At 40.6% G+C, this 15105-nt stretch overlaps 1 protein-coding gene across 3 annotated transcripts in view; it reads right to left on the bottom strand.

Annotated features, from left to right (window-relative positions):
• MMS19 (MMS19 homolog, cytosolic iron-sulfur assembly component) overlaps positions 1-15105 on the bottom strand; it is a 33180-nt gene that overhangs the window by 11562 nt on the left and 6513 nt on the right. For 2 of the 3 annotated variants that reach the window (XM_032883078.1, XM_032883086.1), the window contains exons 2-8: positions 8123-8171; positions 5476-5576; positions 4629-4714; positions 3955-4029; positions 3655-3724; positions 3149-3277; positions 2997-3058 (exon numbers count right to left, since the gene is read on the bottom strand). In XM_032883078.1, the coding sequence (XP_032738969.1) occupies positions 2997-3058; positions 3149-3277; positions 3655-3724; positions 3955-4029; positions 4629-4714; positions 5476-5576; positions 8123-8171 (572 nt within the window). Of the gene's footprint in view, positions 1-2996; positions 3059-3148; positions 3278-3654; positions 3725-3954; positions 4030-4628; positions 4715-5475; positions 5577-8122; positions 8172-15105 lie in introns of those variants that run through there. The other variant, XM_032883096.1, reaches the window with a different exon arrangement.

Raw genomic sequence — 15105 nt, 5'->3', positions numbered from 1 at the left:
AGGTGCCTTTGGAGTTGGGAGTGGGGTTAGAGAAGCAAATCTGACCACCTAGATTGCTTCCCAGCTCCTCCCTTTCTCTGGCAGAATCTGGAGGTTTAATTCTCTGGGGAAGGTATGACAGACGTCTCTAATCTTAGAGATAAAAGTACAGTAGAGGGCCTGAGGAAATAGGGTTCCTGATCCAAAAGCAAGGACAAAGGAATCCCAAGGATGATGAAGAAGGAAGATTCAGTACCTCCTTTGAACTAGGAGTAGGAAGCAACCAGTTGAGACTGTATGTATGGCTAAGCATGGTTTTTACATTTTTTAAATTCCAGAGTAGCTTGCAGTGTTAAATTAGTTTCAGGTGTACAATGCAGTGATTCAGTGATTCTATATATTACTTGGTGCTCATCAAGATAAGTGTATGTACTCTCAGTCCTCTGATTTTTACATTTTTAAATGGTTTCGGGGAAAAAAATCAAAAGCTTTTTTTTTGGTAAGATTTTATTTGAGAGAGAGAGAGAGAGAGAGAGAGAGAATATGAGTGGAGCGGGGGAGGGGCCGAGGGAGAGAGAGCAGCAGACTCCCTGTTGAATGCAGAGCCTGACATGGTGCTCAATCCCAGGACCCTGAGATCACGACCCGAGCTGGAGGCAGATGCTTAACCAACTAAGCCACCCAGGCGCCCACAAAAGAATACTACCTTGTGACACATAAAAATTATATGACACTTAAATTTCCATGCCTAGGGGTGCCTGGGTGGCTCAGTGGGTTAAGCCTCTGCCTTCAGCTCAGGTCATTCTCAGGGTCCTGGGATCGAGCCCCGCATCAGGCTCTCTGCTCAGCAGGGAGTCTGCTTTTCCCCCTCTCTCTGCCTGCCTCTCTGCCTCTACTTGTGATCTCTGTCAAATACATAAAATCTTTAAAAAACAATAAATTTCCATGCCTATAGAGTTTTATTGCAATACAGACACTACGACATTCCAGTGTCTATGGCCGTTTGTGTTAGAACAGCAGAGATGAAGAGTTGAGACGGAAAAGATACAACTTGCAAAGCCTAAAATAGTCACTATCTGGTCCTTTACAGAAAATATGCCCGCCCCTGCTACAGTGAGCACATATGCATAGTGAAAATCAAAGGAACCATCACTTACACTGATACGACCCACTATGATGATGGCATACGGCTAAAAGGGATTGATAGGACCATAAAGAATACTTCCTCAGTGTAACAAAGAGTTACACTAAAGCCAGGTGTGTCATTTTAGTTGATAAGAGCTTTCTGCTTCCCATATAGACTAAGTACAGGAGAACATACAAAAATCTGCTTGAGGTGCACCTGGCTGGCTCAGGTAGAGCATGCGATGCTTGATCTCGGGATAGTGAGCTAAAAAAAAAATCTGCTTGAATAAGAGAAATTGTCCTAATTGATCTAACTTTTTTTTTTTGCCTGGAATATCTGAGAAAATGCTTAAGCAGTTGGGTGCAGTGATGAGCTCTAAAAGGAAAATGGGTGGCGGCAGAAAAGGAGTATAGAAAGGCTTCACGTCCCTATCCTTTAAATGTTGAATCATGCTCACTCTATTACCTTTCAAAAAAGTGAATGACATACTCTTTCCTGCCCTAAACCAGCAACTCCACTTTAGGAATTTGTCCTTCATATATACACGCATATATATGTGAAATGATACATGCATAGGATATGTAAATTGCATTGCCTGTTACACAAGATTAGTAACATTTATTCCACAGAAGACTAGTGAAATTAATTAGGTATTCCCACTGAAAGGAATACTATGCAGCCATAACGAATAAAGAACTAATTTATTTACTGATACAGAGCACTCTCTCAAGGTATACTAAAGTGGAAAAGGCCAAGTACAGAAGTGTATTCATATGCTGCCACTGGGAGGGGTAGGGGAGCATTTGCTTATATATGGATGAAAAGCTCTGTAAAATACAGACATAATTGATAAAAACTGGTTGACAACAGAGAAAGAAATGATGGTAGATATATTTTTCACCTTTTTACACCATTTAGATTTTGGATCCTATAAACGTATTATCTTTTCAAAACAAACAAAAAGCAAGAACAGAGAAACTTGGTGGCCTGATAAAGAGCTTTTGAGATTTCAAAAGACATTAAGTTCTTCCGAGTTAGAAGTAGTGAAGACCATGACAGAAGAGATGAAGAGAATTTTAGAAAAGAGGTGGCCCCAACAACCATGGTGTCAACTGGAATAAGCTAGGAAGCAATTCCCTGCGGCCAAGATGGCTGTGTAACTTTAAAAACACTGAAAGTCAATACTCAGATGTTATTTGGTGTGCTGTGATTTAACTCCTTTCATTTCTCTGAAACCACTAATGCTTGCAGTACACATACCCATGCCTATCCATACAGTGGTGAGACTCTTGAGTTTTTGAAAGTAGAAGGGATATCAAAATGCAGAGTGGGAGGAAGGCCCAAGGGGATCAGAGCATGCTGTATATACTGTGCTCAACTGGGTCTTCTTTGTTTTGTCAATTTGTTTCTTCTGCCTGAGATCATCCCTCAGACTCCAGGATTATATCCTACCATTCCTCGGAAACGAACTGAAATCCCATCTTATCTGTGAAGTCCTTCCTGATTACTCTAGCTCACCCTGAACTTGTTCTTCTCTGAACAGCTATACCACCACTTGTTTTGGTCCCAAATCCTGTATTGTTACTTAAATGTTTCAGCCTTTAAGGGCAGGAACCATGTTTTACAATCCTGTAGCCCTCACCACTAAGCACATTGTTAAGGAGTTTAAGGAGTCCCCAAATACCCCCTGAATTGAATCCTTCCTCCGATGGCAAATGCTTCTCCAGTGCCCAGTTTACTAAAACGTAAGCTCATGAGGGCAGGGATTGTCTCCTTTGTTCATTGATGTCCCTTCAGTGCCTAGATAACTGGACCTGACTCACAGGAGGACTCAAGGATACTCAAATGAATCAATGAACAAATGAATGAACGAATAAAAGGGGCTACTTACAGGGGTAAAATCAATAGGGAAGTAACACGATGTCACTTCAAACAACTCCTCCACAAAGGGCCCTAAGGTAACAGAGAAACAATGAGATCAAATTATAATTTTCACTCATCTGACATGCCCTAACCAGCTAATTCAAGGCTATATGGACGTACCCAGGCTATAGTCCCTGGAGATGAGGTCATGGACGATGCGGAAAGCCACCAGAAGATTTCGGGGATCCTTTTCCCCATCCATTACCTGGATGAAGCCAAAGGTGAAGTCAGCTCCAAGGCCCTTCAGCTCTGGGGAGGAAAGAATAGGTCACTACCCTCCCTTGAGATAGAAAGCTGGCCTTTCTTCTGGCTTGTGTTCTCCCTCTACTATCGCTATGCCACCTTTGCTGCCTCCCAGAGTAGACATTTTTTGTTTTCCTATTCCAAGAGTACACAGTGAAGAAGAGATGTGTATCAATATATAACTGTTAGAGGTAAGAATTTAAAATATTAGCCCAAACTCTACCATTCCTTTACTTGGAAATGAGTGGACCTCTCAGTTTCCCTTCATTCTTTTCAGAGTGTTAGGTCTCCTATATGACTTCCAGGCTAAACAAGAGTCCTGGTAATGGGGCGAAAAAGGATGTGCTTGCTTTTCAGACTTGCCAAAGAGCCCCACCTCTTACCTTCTTCACGGGTTTGCATGAAGTTGGTGATGATACTGTAGACTGTGTGTCGGTCCACCTGCAGCAGAGACTTGGGGGTGGAAGAGACCAGAACTAAGTAAAGAAAGTGCTCAAAGAGTATCTAAGCGGAAAAAACTACTTCCTGCTTCACAATCTCTAAGTGGACAGTGTTCTTTATACAAACAGAAGATGAACCTAAAAGTTCAGGACTTAGAAGGCAGTAGTTTTTTGCCACCTAATCCTTATCATATATGTCAGAGCTGGAAGACAGAGAATATAAAAGTGACTGTCTTCACTCACCTGGACGTGGACTTCCTGGAAGATAGCTTTAAGCACAGAGACAGCCAGTCCTGGAGGCAGGGCCACGCACAGGCTCTGGGGGAAGAAGAAGAGATGTGTGAGCATGGAGGGAATTCCAGCCTTGAAGACAATCCCAAAAGAGGTCTAATTAGCTACAGTGGGAAACACAACATCCAGGTTTAGGAAACTGTGCTAAGAGTGTGAAATGTGGTCCCTTTTCTCAATCTGATTAGTTCTCTGCAGCTCCTTCCACTTTGGTTATGAATTCCAGTCCCCCCAGAATATATATATATATTTTAAAAGATTTTATTCATTCATTTGACAGAGAGAGAGAGAGAGAGAGATCACAAGTAGGCAGAGAGGCAGGCAGAGAGAGGGGGAAGCAGGCTCACCGCTGAGTAGAGAGCCCGATGCGGGGCTTGATCCCAGGACCCTGAGATCATGACCTGAGCCGAAAGCAGAGGCCCAACCCACTGAGCCACCCAGGCGCCCCCCCAGAATATTTTTACTCTCTAGACTATTAACAGAAGTGAAGTTAGCTGACACTAGTTTAGTCCCACATTTGGGCATTTGCTCCTTAGGACTTGGGAGTCTCACCCCCAAAAGGACAAGGACAGAATTCACTGGAAAAGGGATTCTGCAAACAAAGTATGTAATGAAAAAGGAGAACTCACAAGTGCCCTCAAACCTTGCAGGACAGATGGGATCACAAGATGATGGTCCTTCAGCTGGTTCTCATAAAACAGGATCAGGTGTACCACTGCACAGACCAGAAATGTAGCCATTATTTTACAGAGACTCTTTCCTAAAGTCTGTAAAGGCTGTTCCTGTTTGGGCTTCACTACAAATTTTCTCCTTCACTAACAGATAAGTCCCATGCCCTCCCATTAGAGGGTGCCTTGGTTAGGAAAATATGTGAACATCTTTTATTATCCATTCTCACGTAAGTCCACAGTTGAACCCACTTTTACCCCAGAACTTCCTTCTACAGAACCAGAGTTGGCAAACTTTCTCAAAGGGTCAGAGAGTAAATATCTTAGCCTTGCAGGACAAAGTATCAGTCACAACCACTCAACTTGCTGTAACACAAAAGCAACATAAACAGGAGGTAAATAAATGGGTGCAGCTATAGGCTAATAAAACTTTATTTATAAAAACAGGTTGCGGTTTGCCTATTATGCTATAGAAGAAAACTAAGTCATTGGCTTTTTTCCTTGAGACTTCAAAGCATTACATACTTTTCCACTCCATCTAAGAAGCACTACTTTGTCCATTTTACAGAGAGGGAAAGATACACTGAAAAAAATGTCCAAGGCTACATTTGAAATCCCAGTGTCTTTAGTCCCAATTCTTATCATTTCTGCCACATATACCAGTGAGGAATGAAGATGCTGAATTAGTAGTCCACAGATTCCTTGTGTCCTCCCTTCTTTCCTCCCTCCCTGTAAAGTTGGCTTGAATAGACAAGGAAGGCCTTGGCTCAGCAATCCAGGAAGACACTCCTACTAGTGATGCCAGTACCTTCCTTCTCCAGGAGCAAGGACTGACACTGGAGTAGCACCTGTGACAGAAGCTGGATTCCTCGTGCCCGAGTTCGGGGTTCTGGATTTTCTAGAGAGGACCTGGGGGAAAGTAAGGATAGAGAGAGCCTGACATAACCCTGTTTATACCTTTTTTTAAAAAAAATTTATTTTATTTATTTAGGGGAGAGAGAGAGTACACGCACATACGAGTGGGGGGAGAGGACGAATGAGAGAAGAGAATCTTTTTTTTTTTTTTTTAAGATTTTATTTTATTTATTTGACAGACAGAGATCACAAGTAGGCAGAGAGGCAGGCAGAGAGAGAGGAGGAAGCAGGCTCCCCACTGAGCAGAGAGGCCGATGCGGGGCTCGATCCCAGGACCCTGGGATCATGACCTGAGCTGAAGGCAGAGGCTTAACCCACTGAGCCACCCAGGCGCCCCAAGAGGAGAGAATCTTAAGCTAACTCCCTGCTAAGCATGGAGCCGGACATAGGGCTCAGTCTCACCACCCTGAGATCATGACAGATCAGATTCATTCATTCAACTGACAGAGCCACAGAGGAGCCCCATGTTTGTTTGTTTTTTAAGTAGGTGGAGCCCAACACAGCGACTGAACTCAAAACACTGAGATCACAACCTGAGTTGAGATCAAGAGTTGGATACTCAACTGAGCTACCCAGGTGCCCCACCAAACTTTTGAAGGAATAAGTATTTTGAAATTAGTCACACTCACCCCTTGGGCAGAGAAGCCAGCCCAGGAAGGTATTCTGTAGGTGCCTAGTGTTACAAATAATAGTAAAGCCAGAGCCTAAAGAGCCAATCCTCAGATTGAGCTGGCATTCATTAGAGGCTCATCTGACACCACAGCCAACAGAAGGATCCATCTCTAGGCACTGACTGGGCATTGGGCTTAGTCTTACACGATAGTGACATTCCTTTGAGACAGAGCTTAGCAGCTACCCACAGAGCTCAACAGATGATGGGCAGCTGCAACTTCTACCAAAACAGAGAATAAATATATTATTGCTAAGGGAAAAATGCTGAGAGCAACCAAGGTCTTAGGGGAAAAAAAAATTCTTTATAACTAGAAGTTTATAAAGTAAGATGCTCAGAATAAAGGTTTTAACTATTTAAGATTGTCGAATAGGAAAACCTGGACTGAGCCAATAAGGTGATTTATTTTAAAACAGCTCTTATATAGATTACATTTAAACATACTAGAAGAAATCTAACTGTAATTGTATGTAGTAGAAGATCTCTAAAGGAGAGCTGACCGGGACATTTGACTGAAATCTCAAGGATAAGGATATCTCTAACTAGAGATAAAGGGGCAAAAATAAAATCACCCTTGACAGGATCCCTAGAATAGGATCTTGCCGAAAGGACCCTGTTCAGAAGTAGAAAACTGTGCATTTAAGGATGGACCAAGGTACACAAATGCTCATAACAGCATTATTCAGAATACCCCAAATTTGGAAACAACCCATAACCAGCACGGGATGAACTGTTGAACAAAATGTGTTATATTCATCTAACAGATTATTTTTCAGCAAGAAATGAAGTACTCACAAGAGATACAACAGGGATAAACTCTGAAAACATTATGCTAAGTCAAAGTAACCAGTCACAAAGGTTACATGTTGTATGTTTCTGTTTATATGAAATTTTGAAAACTGGCAAATCCACAGAGGTAGAAAGTAAATTAGTGGTTACCAGGGGCTGAGCTGAGGAGGGAATACTGACTGCTAATGGGCATGGAGTTTCTTTCTGAGGCAATGAAAATGTTCTAAAATTGATTGAAGTAACGGTCGCACAAGAATACACAAAAAATGCACTTTGTAATATATGAATTCTATATATCATATATAAAAATTGATATGAATTACATATTTAAATTACATATATTATATATATAAAGCTGTGGGTTTTTTTGATGGACCAAGGCCACGTGTGCAGAAAGGCCAAATGGTCTCTTATGTGGGAAAGATGCATAATAGTGACCTACACTCCACCCCACCCTCCCAATTTTTTAGTTTTCTGCTTCAGAAGACAAGCTGGCTGTGACAGTTAACAACCTTTGCAAACAAGACTTGTCAATATAGATGATCTACCAAGTATAAAATAGGAGAAAAGCAGACATCAGACTACAAGAACATACTTCCTCTGGTATTTGGATATCTGGTTTTAATCCTGATTTTCCAGCTGTTTCCCCAAGGCTTTTCCTATAATGAGGATCTGGGGCAAAGTCAGCTTCCTGGCAACTCCCCAGGCAGAGCCCAGGAGCAGCTCTGAGTCAGAGCCATGCTGACCAGAATCCTATGGGGCAGGTGGGTCTTCTGAGAAGCACAGGAGGAATCCCAGCTCTAATTAACAGTTGATGGCCTTCAACCACCCATCTCACCCCACACCTGTGGGCTGATCCAGAAACTTCCAACACTTCCTCAGGAACTTTAGTCAGGTGGCATAAAACTTATTTTAGGACAAACACAGGCTTAGATTGAAGTACTGATAAGAAAGGGGGGTGTTGGGCTACAGAGGAGAAATTCAGGACCAGTCAGCCCCAGGAAAGCAGGAGTGTACAAAATAACCTTTCACAGTGCACAGGCAGGGTTAGAGGAGGGCGCTCAACAACAGAGGCTCTTACCCGAGGGCTTCCACCACTTGCAACACTGTATAGCTTCCAGATTTCACATCTAGAGGAAACAAAAGAAAAAAAGCATGAAAAAAAAAAAAAAAAACAAAACCGCAGTCTTAGGGTTCAAAGGCTCTAGTTACCAATGTTTCCGCCTACCCTAGGGTTTGTACTTTGGGGCCAACTACTCTTGCCAAGAGCCCCTTCTACCTGCGAGGTATTACTAAAACACTTCAAACATGCCATTTCAACTGTAAAAACTAAAAAGGAAATAAACATATCATTTGTAGATAATATGGCTGTATACCTTGAAAATCCAGGAGAAATAACTGAAAAAATACTACAAGTAAAATAATTCAAAAGGGTAGCTGGGTACAAAATTAATATTCTGAAATTAAAAACCCTCACATATACATATATATACACACAATACCCTGTAAAATGGTCTAGAGAAAAAAAAAAACAAAACCTTATATATCACAGCAAAAAAAAAGGGGGGGGGAGGGGAGCAGGGAGAGGGAAAAATACCTAGATATAAACTAAAAAAAAAAAAAAAACCTCAATAGTGAAAACTTTAAAGCACCAGTGAAGATTAACTAAAGAAAATTCAAACAAATCAAAAGCATGTCATATTCATGAAAGACTCCAAGATGATATACTTCCCAAAATAATTTTAGGATAATGCCTGTAAAAATACTGGTAGAAGTTTTATTTTGGGAGAGACTAGATAAGCTTATTCTAAAGTTAAAGTGCAAAAAATAACATAATTAGGCAAATTCTGAAAGAGTAATGGGGGCTGGAGGGAAGGTGGAGCCTCCAGATACTAAAAAATTTTATAAAGTCACAATAACTAAATTAGTGTGTACTTTTTGTGCGGGTACTTTTGAATATACTTGAAGATTTCTAGAGCAAAAGTAAAAAAACAAAAGACAACCAGTATAGTATGAGTTCATATTTAAACAAAGAACTCAATGGTACAGAAATAGAATAAAGTCCAGAAAGAGATACAAATGCATTATTTTTCCTATTTCAATTCTATTCAATCCTACTTCAATTAATAGGAAAAAACAGACTATTCAACAAATGGTGCTAGAATGATTGGGTAAATATTTGGGAAAAAAGTCTTGGCTAAAAATCATTCATCAGGGCACCTGGGTGGCTCAGTGGGTTAAAGCCTCTGCCTTCAGCTCAGGTCATGGTCCCAGGGTCCTGGGATGGAGCTCCATAGGGAGCCTGCTTCCTCCCCTCTCTCTGCCTGCCTCTCTGCCTACTTGTGAACTCTCTCTCTGTCAAATAAATAAATAAAATCTTAAAAAAAAAATCATTCATCAAAGTAAACTTTTCAAATGGATTAAAAAAAAGATATGAAAAAATTCCTAAGTATAACATAGATCTCAGAAGCCTTAATTAAGGGAAAAAAAAAAAAAGACTAGTTAAAATCAGCTACATTAAAAAAAAAAAGTGGACTTTCTGCAGGGCAAAAACAAACAAACAAAAATACATCATAAGACCAACTGGGAAAACGTATTTGCAATTCTTGTAACAAAGGGCTTTTTTGACAACATATAAAGAGCTTCTACAAATCAATGAGAAAAAGATCAACAAGGAGATGAATAAATAAAGAAGATGTGATACACACACACACACAGGAATATTACTCAGCCATCAAAAAATGAAATCTGGCAATTTGCAATGACATGGATGCAACTAGAGGGTATTATGCTAAGCAACATAAGTCAATCAGAGAAAGACAATTATATGATTTCACTCACTTGTGGAATTTAAGAAACAAAACAGAAGAGCATAGGGGAAGGGAGAGAAAAATAAAACAAAAAATCAGAGAGGGAGATAAACCATAAGAGACTCTTAATTATAGGAAATAGAGAGGGGCGCCTGGGTTGCTCAGTTAAGCATCTGCCTTCCGCTTAGGTCATGATCCCAAGGTCCTGGAATTGAGCTCCTCTTCAGGCTCCATGCTCAGTGGGGAGTGTGCTTCTCCCTTTCCCTCTGCCCCTCTCCCCACCTTGTGTTCTGTCTCAAATAAATAAATAAAATCTTAAAAGAAAAGAAACCAAGTGAGGGTTGCTGGAGAGGAAAAGGGTGGGGGGATGGGGTGACTTTGGTGATAGGTAGTAGGGAGGGCATGTGATATAATGAGCACTGGGTATTATAAACACAGCGAATATGAGTTACTGAACTCTACCTCTGAAACTAAGAACATACCATGTATTTTTTAAAGGAATTTAAAAATGGACAAAACAAAACAATTAACCGGCTTTCTACAGAAGATACCCATATTCACCCCAGAAATGCAAATTAAACTATATAAAAACTCTGTATTTAACATACTAGATTGGCAGAGATAAAAAAACTTTGTTATCACACCCATGTTTTGTGAAGGTATGCAGAGATAGGCAGTCTTCTGTATTGTAGGTAGAGTATAAACTGGCACAAACCCTTTATGGAGGACAATCTGACAATGTCTTTAATAAAAATTACAAGTGTACATATGCTTTAATCCAGGGAATCTTCTAAAAATTTATCCCATATACTTGTAAAAGTGCTAAGTAATTCATGCACAAGGTTATTCATTACAGAGTTACTTATAACAGCAAATAACTTCAAACAACAAATGGCCACCAGTAAGAAACCAGTTAAACAGGGGTGCTTGGGTGGCTCACTTGGTTGAGCATCTGCCTTTTGCTCCAGTCATGATCCCGGAGTCTCAGAATGGAGCACCACATCCAGCTCCCTGCTTAGCAGGGAGTCTGCTTCTCTCTCTGCCCCTCACCCTGCTTGTGTTCTCATCCACTCTGTCTCTCTCTCTCTCTCAAATAAATAAATGAATAAGTAGGTAATCTTGGAAGGAAGGAAGGAAGGGTTAGATAAATTATAGTATATCAATACAATGGAATTCTCTGCAGCCAGTTAGAAAAATAATGTATGAACGACTGAATGTGTGTGTGCACACACACTGATAATGGGACATATCTAAAGGTAGGGCAGTGTACATTAATAGTACATATATTACTAAGTGCGCAGCATTGTTTTTAATGGGAGGGAGGGTTGTTTCTATTTGCGTTCATTCATTCATTCATTCATTCACTTAGAAGACAAAAGGAACTAGTAATATTGGTTGTCTCTAAGGAGGGACACTGGATAGCTAGGGGGTTGAGAGGTGTTTTTTAAAAAACAGATGTTTGAGTATGGAATAATTTTAGAGTTAGAGATTAGCATTGGTATATGACTAGTAAACTCTAGGCTGTATTTAGATTTTACCAGTTCTTCCACTAATGTCATTTTTCTGTCTCAGGATCCAGTTAAGGATACCACATTGCAATTAGCCATCGTAAATTTTTGGTCTCCTCTGGTCTGTAAAAGTTTCTTAGTCTTTTTCTTTATGACCTTGATATCCCAAAGAAGTACTTTACGGAATGTCCCTCAATTTGGGTGTATTGGGTGTTTTCCTCATGTTTAGAATGGGGTCATGGGTTTCGAGAAGAATAGCAAAGAGGTGAAGTGTCCTTCTTATCTTATATCATACCATACCAGGAGTACTAAATATCAATAAGACTTACTGGTAATTTTAACTCTGATCGTTTGGTCAAGGTAGTGTCAGCCACGTCTCTGCACTATATAGTTATTATTATTATTATTATTTTTAAAGATTTTATTCATTTATTTGACACAGAGAGAGAGATCACAAGTAGGCAGAGAGGCAGGCAGAGAGAGAGGAGGAGCAGGCTCCCTACTGAGCAGAGAGCCCAATTTGAGGCTCGATCCCAGGACCCTGAGATCATGACCTGAGCCGAAGGCAGGGGCTTAACCCACTGAGCCACCCAGGCACCCCTCTAGTTATTATTTTATTATAGTTATTATTCCTTTCTCATGCTTTTTAAAAAATTTTATTTATTTATCTGACAGAGAGAGAGAGAGATCACAAGTAGGCAGAGAGAGAGGAGGAAGCAGGCTCCCTACTGAGCAGAGAGCCCGAATGCAGGGCTCGATCCCACGACCCTGAGATCATGATCTGAGCCGAAGGCAGAGGCTTAACCCACTGAGCCACCCAGGCACCCCTCTTATGCTCTCTTCTTTGGAAGGGAGTCACTTAGCCCCATTTAACACTCATGGGGGAAGCAGAAGTTAAGCTCCACTTCCTAAAAGTATCTATATACCTACCTATATTATGTGGAGTTATTCCGTAAGGAAGATTCATTTCCTTTCCCCATTTATTTATTCAGTCATTTATTTTATATTATTATTTTATCAGCATAGACTAATAGATATTATTTATCAGCATAGATATTATTTATCAGCATAGACTAATGTATATTTACACTTCAGGTTACAATCCAATACGAGGTTATTTTACTGTTCGAAATCATTCTATCTTTAATGGGGAGGTTTTTAGGTTGTCTCTTGTCCCATCCTTTTATTTGTTTATTTTTATAAAGTTTTACTGAAATGCAGCCAGCCCATTATCTATCTATCTATCTATCTATCTATCTTTCTTTCTTTCTTTCTTTTTCTTTAAAGTAATCTCTGCACCTAGCATGGGGCTTTATTTAATTCATGACCCCAAGATCTGGAGTCACATGCTCTACCAACTAAGCCAGCCAGATGCCTCATCATTTTATTTTTTAAGTACTTTCTTACTTTTTTAGCACTACAAAATACTACTGGCTCATCCTGTAATTTCTTTGTTCCAGCTGTAGAATTCATTTTTTTCTTCAAGAAGCCTTGGTTCTTTTTATTGGGAAATGGTATTACACACCAAGACCTGGGTGGGCTTGGGATACCACTGCTCCTAGGCCCTCTAGAGAGAGCTGGGAAATATATATACATATTCACCTATGTTTACATAAGTATCTTTCATTATTTTTCTATCCATATATATTAAAGTAAACATAAAATCATATTACAGTCTCCAGCTCTAATTCAGGACCACAGGGTCCATTCTAGCCTCCCTCCTTACTTCTTTTCTTTCTTATTTGTAATTTTTTTTCTCTGACAGTGAGAAATCTGGTTCCTATTATCTACCTTTTATTCGTTTTTCAACCTAGTATAGCTATAATTATTTTCAGAATTGTCAACCTCTGAGAGAAACAGATTTAGAAGCAGAGTGCGGCATTGGTCTTTAGCCTTGCAGTTTCCTGCCTTTAGTGAGGACACAGTAGATACTAGTATCACAGTAGAGTCATTTGTCACAGTCTGCATTCCATGTTGAGAGAGAAGGTAGATTTTTCTGTGTATCCTTTTGTACCTTTTAAAGGTTGCACCATGTGAATATATTACTTATTTTTTTTAAAAGATTTTATTTATTTATTTGAGAAAGAGTATACCTGAGCAAGAGAGTGAGAGAGAGCATGAGCAGCGGGGAGGGACAGAGGGAGAAGCAGACTCCCCACTGAGCAGTGAGGCTGATGCAGGCCTGATCCCGGGACCCCAGGATCATGACCTGAGCCGAAGGCAGATGCTTAACTGACTGAGCCACCCAGGTGTCCCATATTATTTATTTTTAAAAATACATTTTTTTTAAAAAAGTAGGCTCCGTGCTCAGTGTGGAGCCCAGTGTGGGGCTTGAACTCATGACCCTGAGATCAAGACCTGAGCTGAGATCAAGAGTCAGATGCTTAACTGACTAAGCTACCCAGGCATCCCTTTAAAATACATTTTTAGGGGTACCTGGGTGGCTCAGTGGGTTAAGCTTCTGCCTTCAGCTCGGGTCATGATCTCAGGGTGCTGGGATCAAGCTCCATGTCGGGCTCACTGCTCAGCGGGGAGCCTGCTTCTCCCTCTCTCTGCCTGCCTCTCTGCCTACTTATGATCTCTCTTTCTCTGTCAAATAAATAAATAAATACATTTAAAAAAATACAACAATAATTCACATAGATCCACCAGGACCATCTTAGGATATATTCTCAAGAAAGAAACAAAGAGTAAAAGGTGAGCAATCTTCCTAAGGGTTTGACTAAAAGAGAGGAGTTCTAGCTCAATAAAGTGTGGCAATCAGGGAATTCCTTCCAGCAGCCTGTGCTGGGTTCCGAGCCCACCTTACTCCAAATGCTGGACCTAATAAGTTAGCTCTCACCAACACCAGACTTCAGCTAGAGTTAAGAGGCTTGAGAAAACTCCTTAAGTCTGTGGTCTCAGAACAAAGCTGCGAGCAGAACTGGGTAGAGGCTCACTCTAGTACTAGAATAAGTCCAAACCGACTGAGAGAAGGAGTGCTGTCTAGTCAGGATTCATAGCTCGTGACTGGCACCAATTAGACATCAGGCACTCTTAGCCCTGCTCGTGCCAGTGTGTGGAAGGCCCAGCTGCTGCCCCTGCTCCTGAGAAAGAGCCAAGGGAAAAAATGTGCAGGCTGTAGGGTGGGGGAAGGGAAAACAGCCAGACTAACAGGACAAACCAAGGAACTGACAGTTGGGCTCTGTACCCAATTCCTTAATGGCAACATTGAAGTGAATGGAGATACTCATTTCTGGGTTATACACTATAAAAAAGTATTACACAATTTAGGAAGGTGGAAAAGGGTGTCTTTTGGAACCTCTTGGCCAAACAAAGTGCAAGAAACTCTACTGAAAACCCTATCTAAACACTAAATTTCAGTAGTGGCCACAGAGGTAGCAATTGTGCATAGGAAGCTATAGAGGACTGACAACTGTTACTAGCAAAGAACATCACTGAATCATCATTGTTCTCCAGCAACACCATCAAAGACTTTTGTGGATGCTGGTCTAGTGTCCACTGTTGGAAATACCTAAGTGCTATAAAACAAGGACCTGACTAATAAGCCCCACTCAGTTGCCTCTAATTTTTTCATTAAAAGTGAGGTATAATTTACATATAGTGAAATGCACAGATATTAACAGTATAACTTGATGCGTTTTAGCAAACATACACCCTGAGTAATCAATACCCCAATCAAGATGTGAACTATTTTCACCACTGGACAAAGTTCCCCCACATCCCTTACTAGTCAATTTCCTCTC

Source organism: Lontra canadensis, unplaced genomic scaffold, assembly GCF_010015895.1.
Source record: "Lontra canadensis isolate GAN:19392208 unplaced genomic scaffold, GSC_riverotter_1.0 scaffold3, whole genome shotgun sequence".
Lineage (NCBI taxonomy): Eukaryota > Metazoa > Chordata > Mammalia > Carnivora > Mustelidae > Lontra > Lontra canadensis.
The sequence above is the reverse complement of the archived record's forward strand: the minus strand, read 5'-3'. Positions and strand labels throughout refer to the sequence as shown.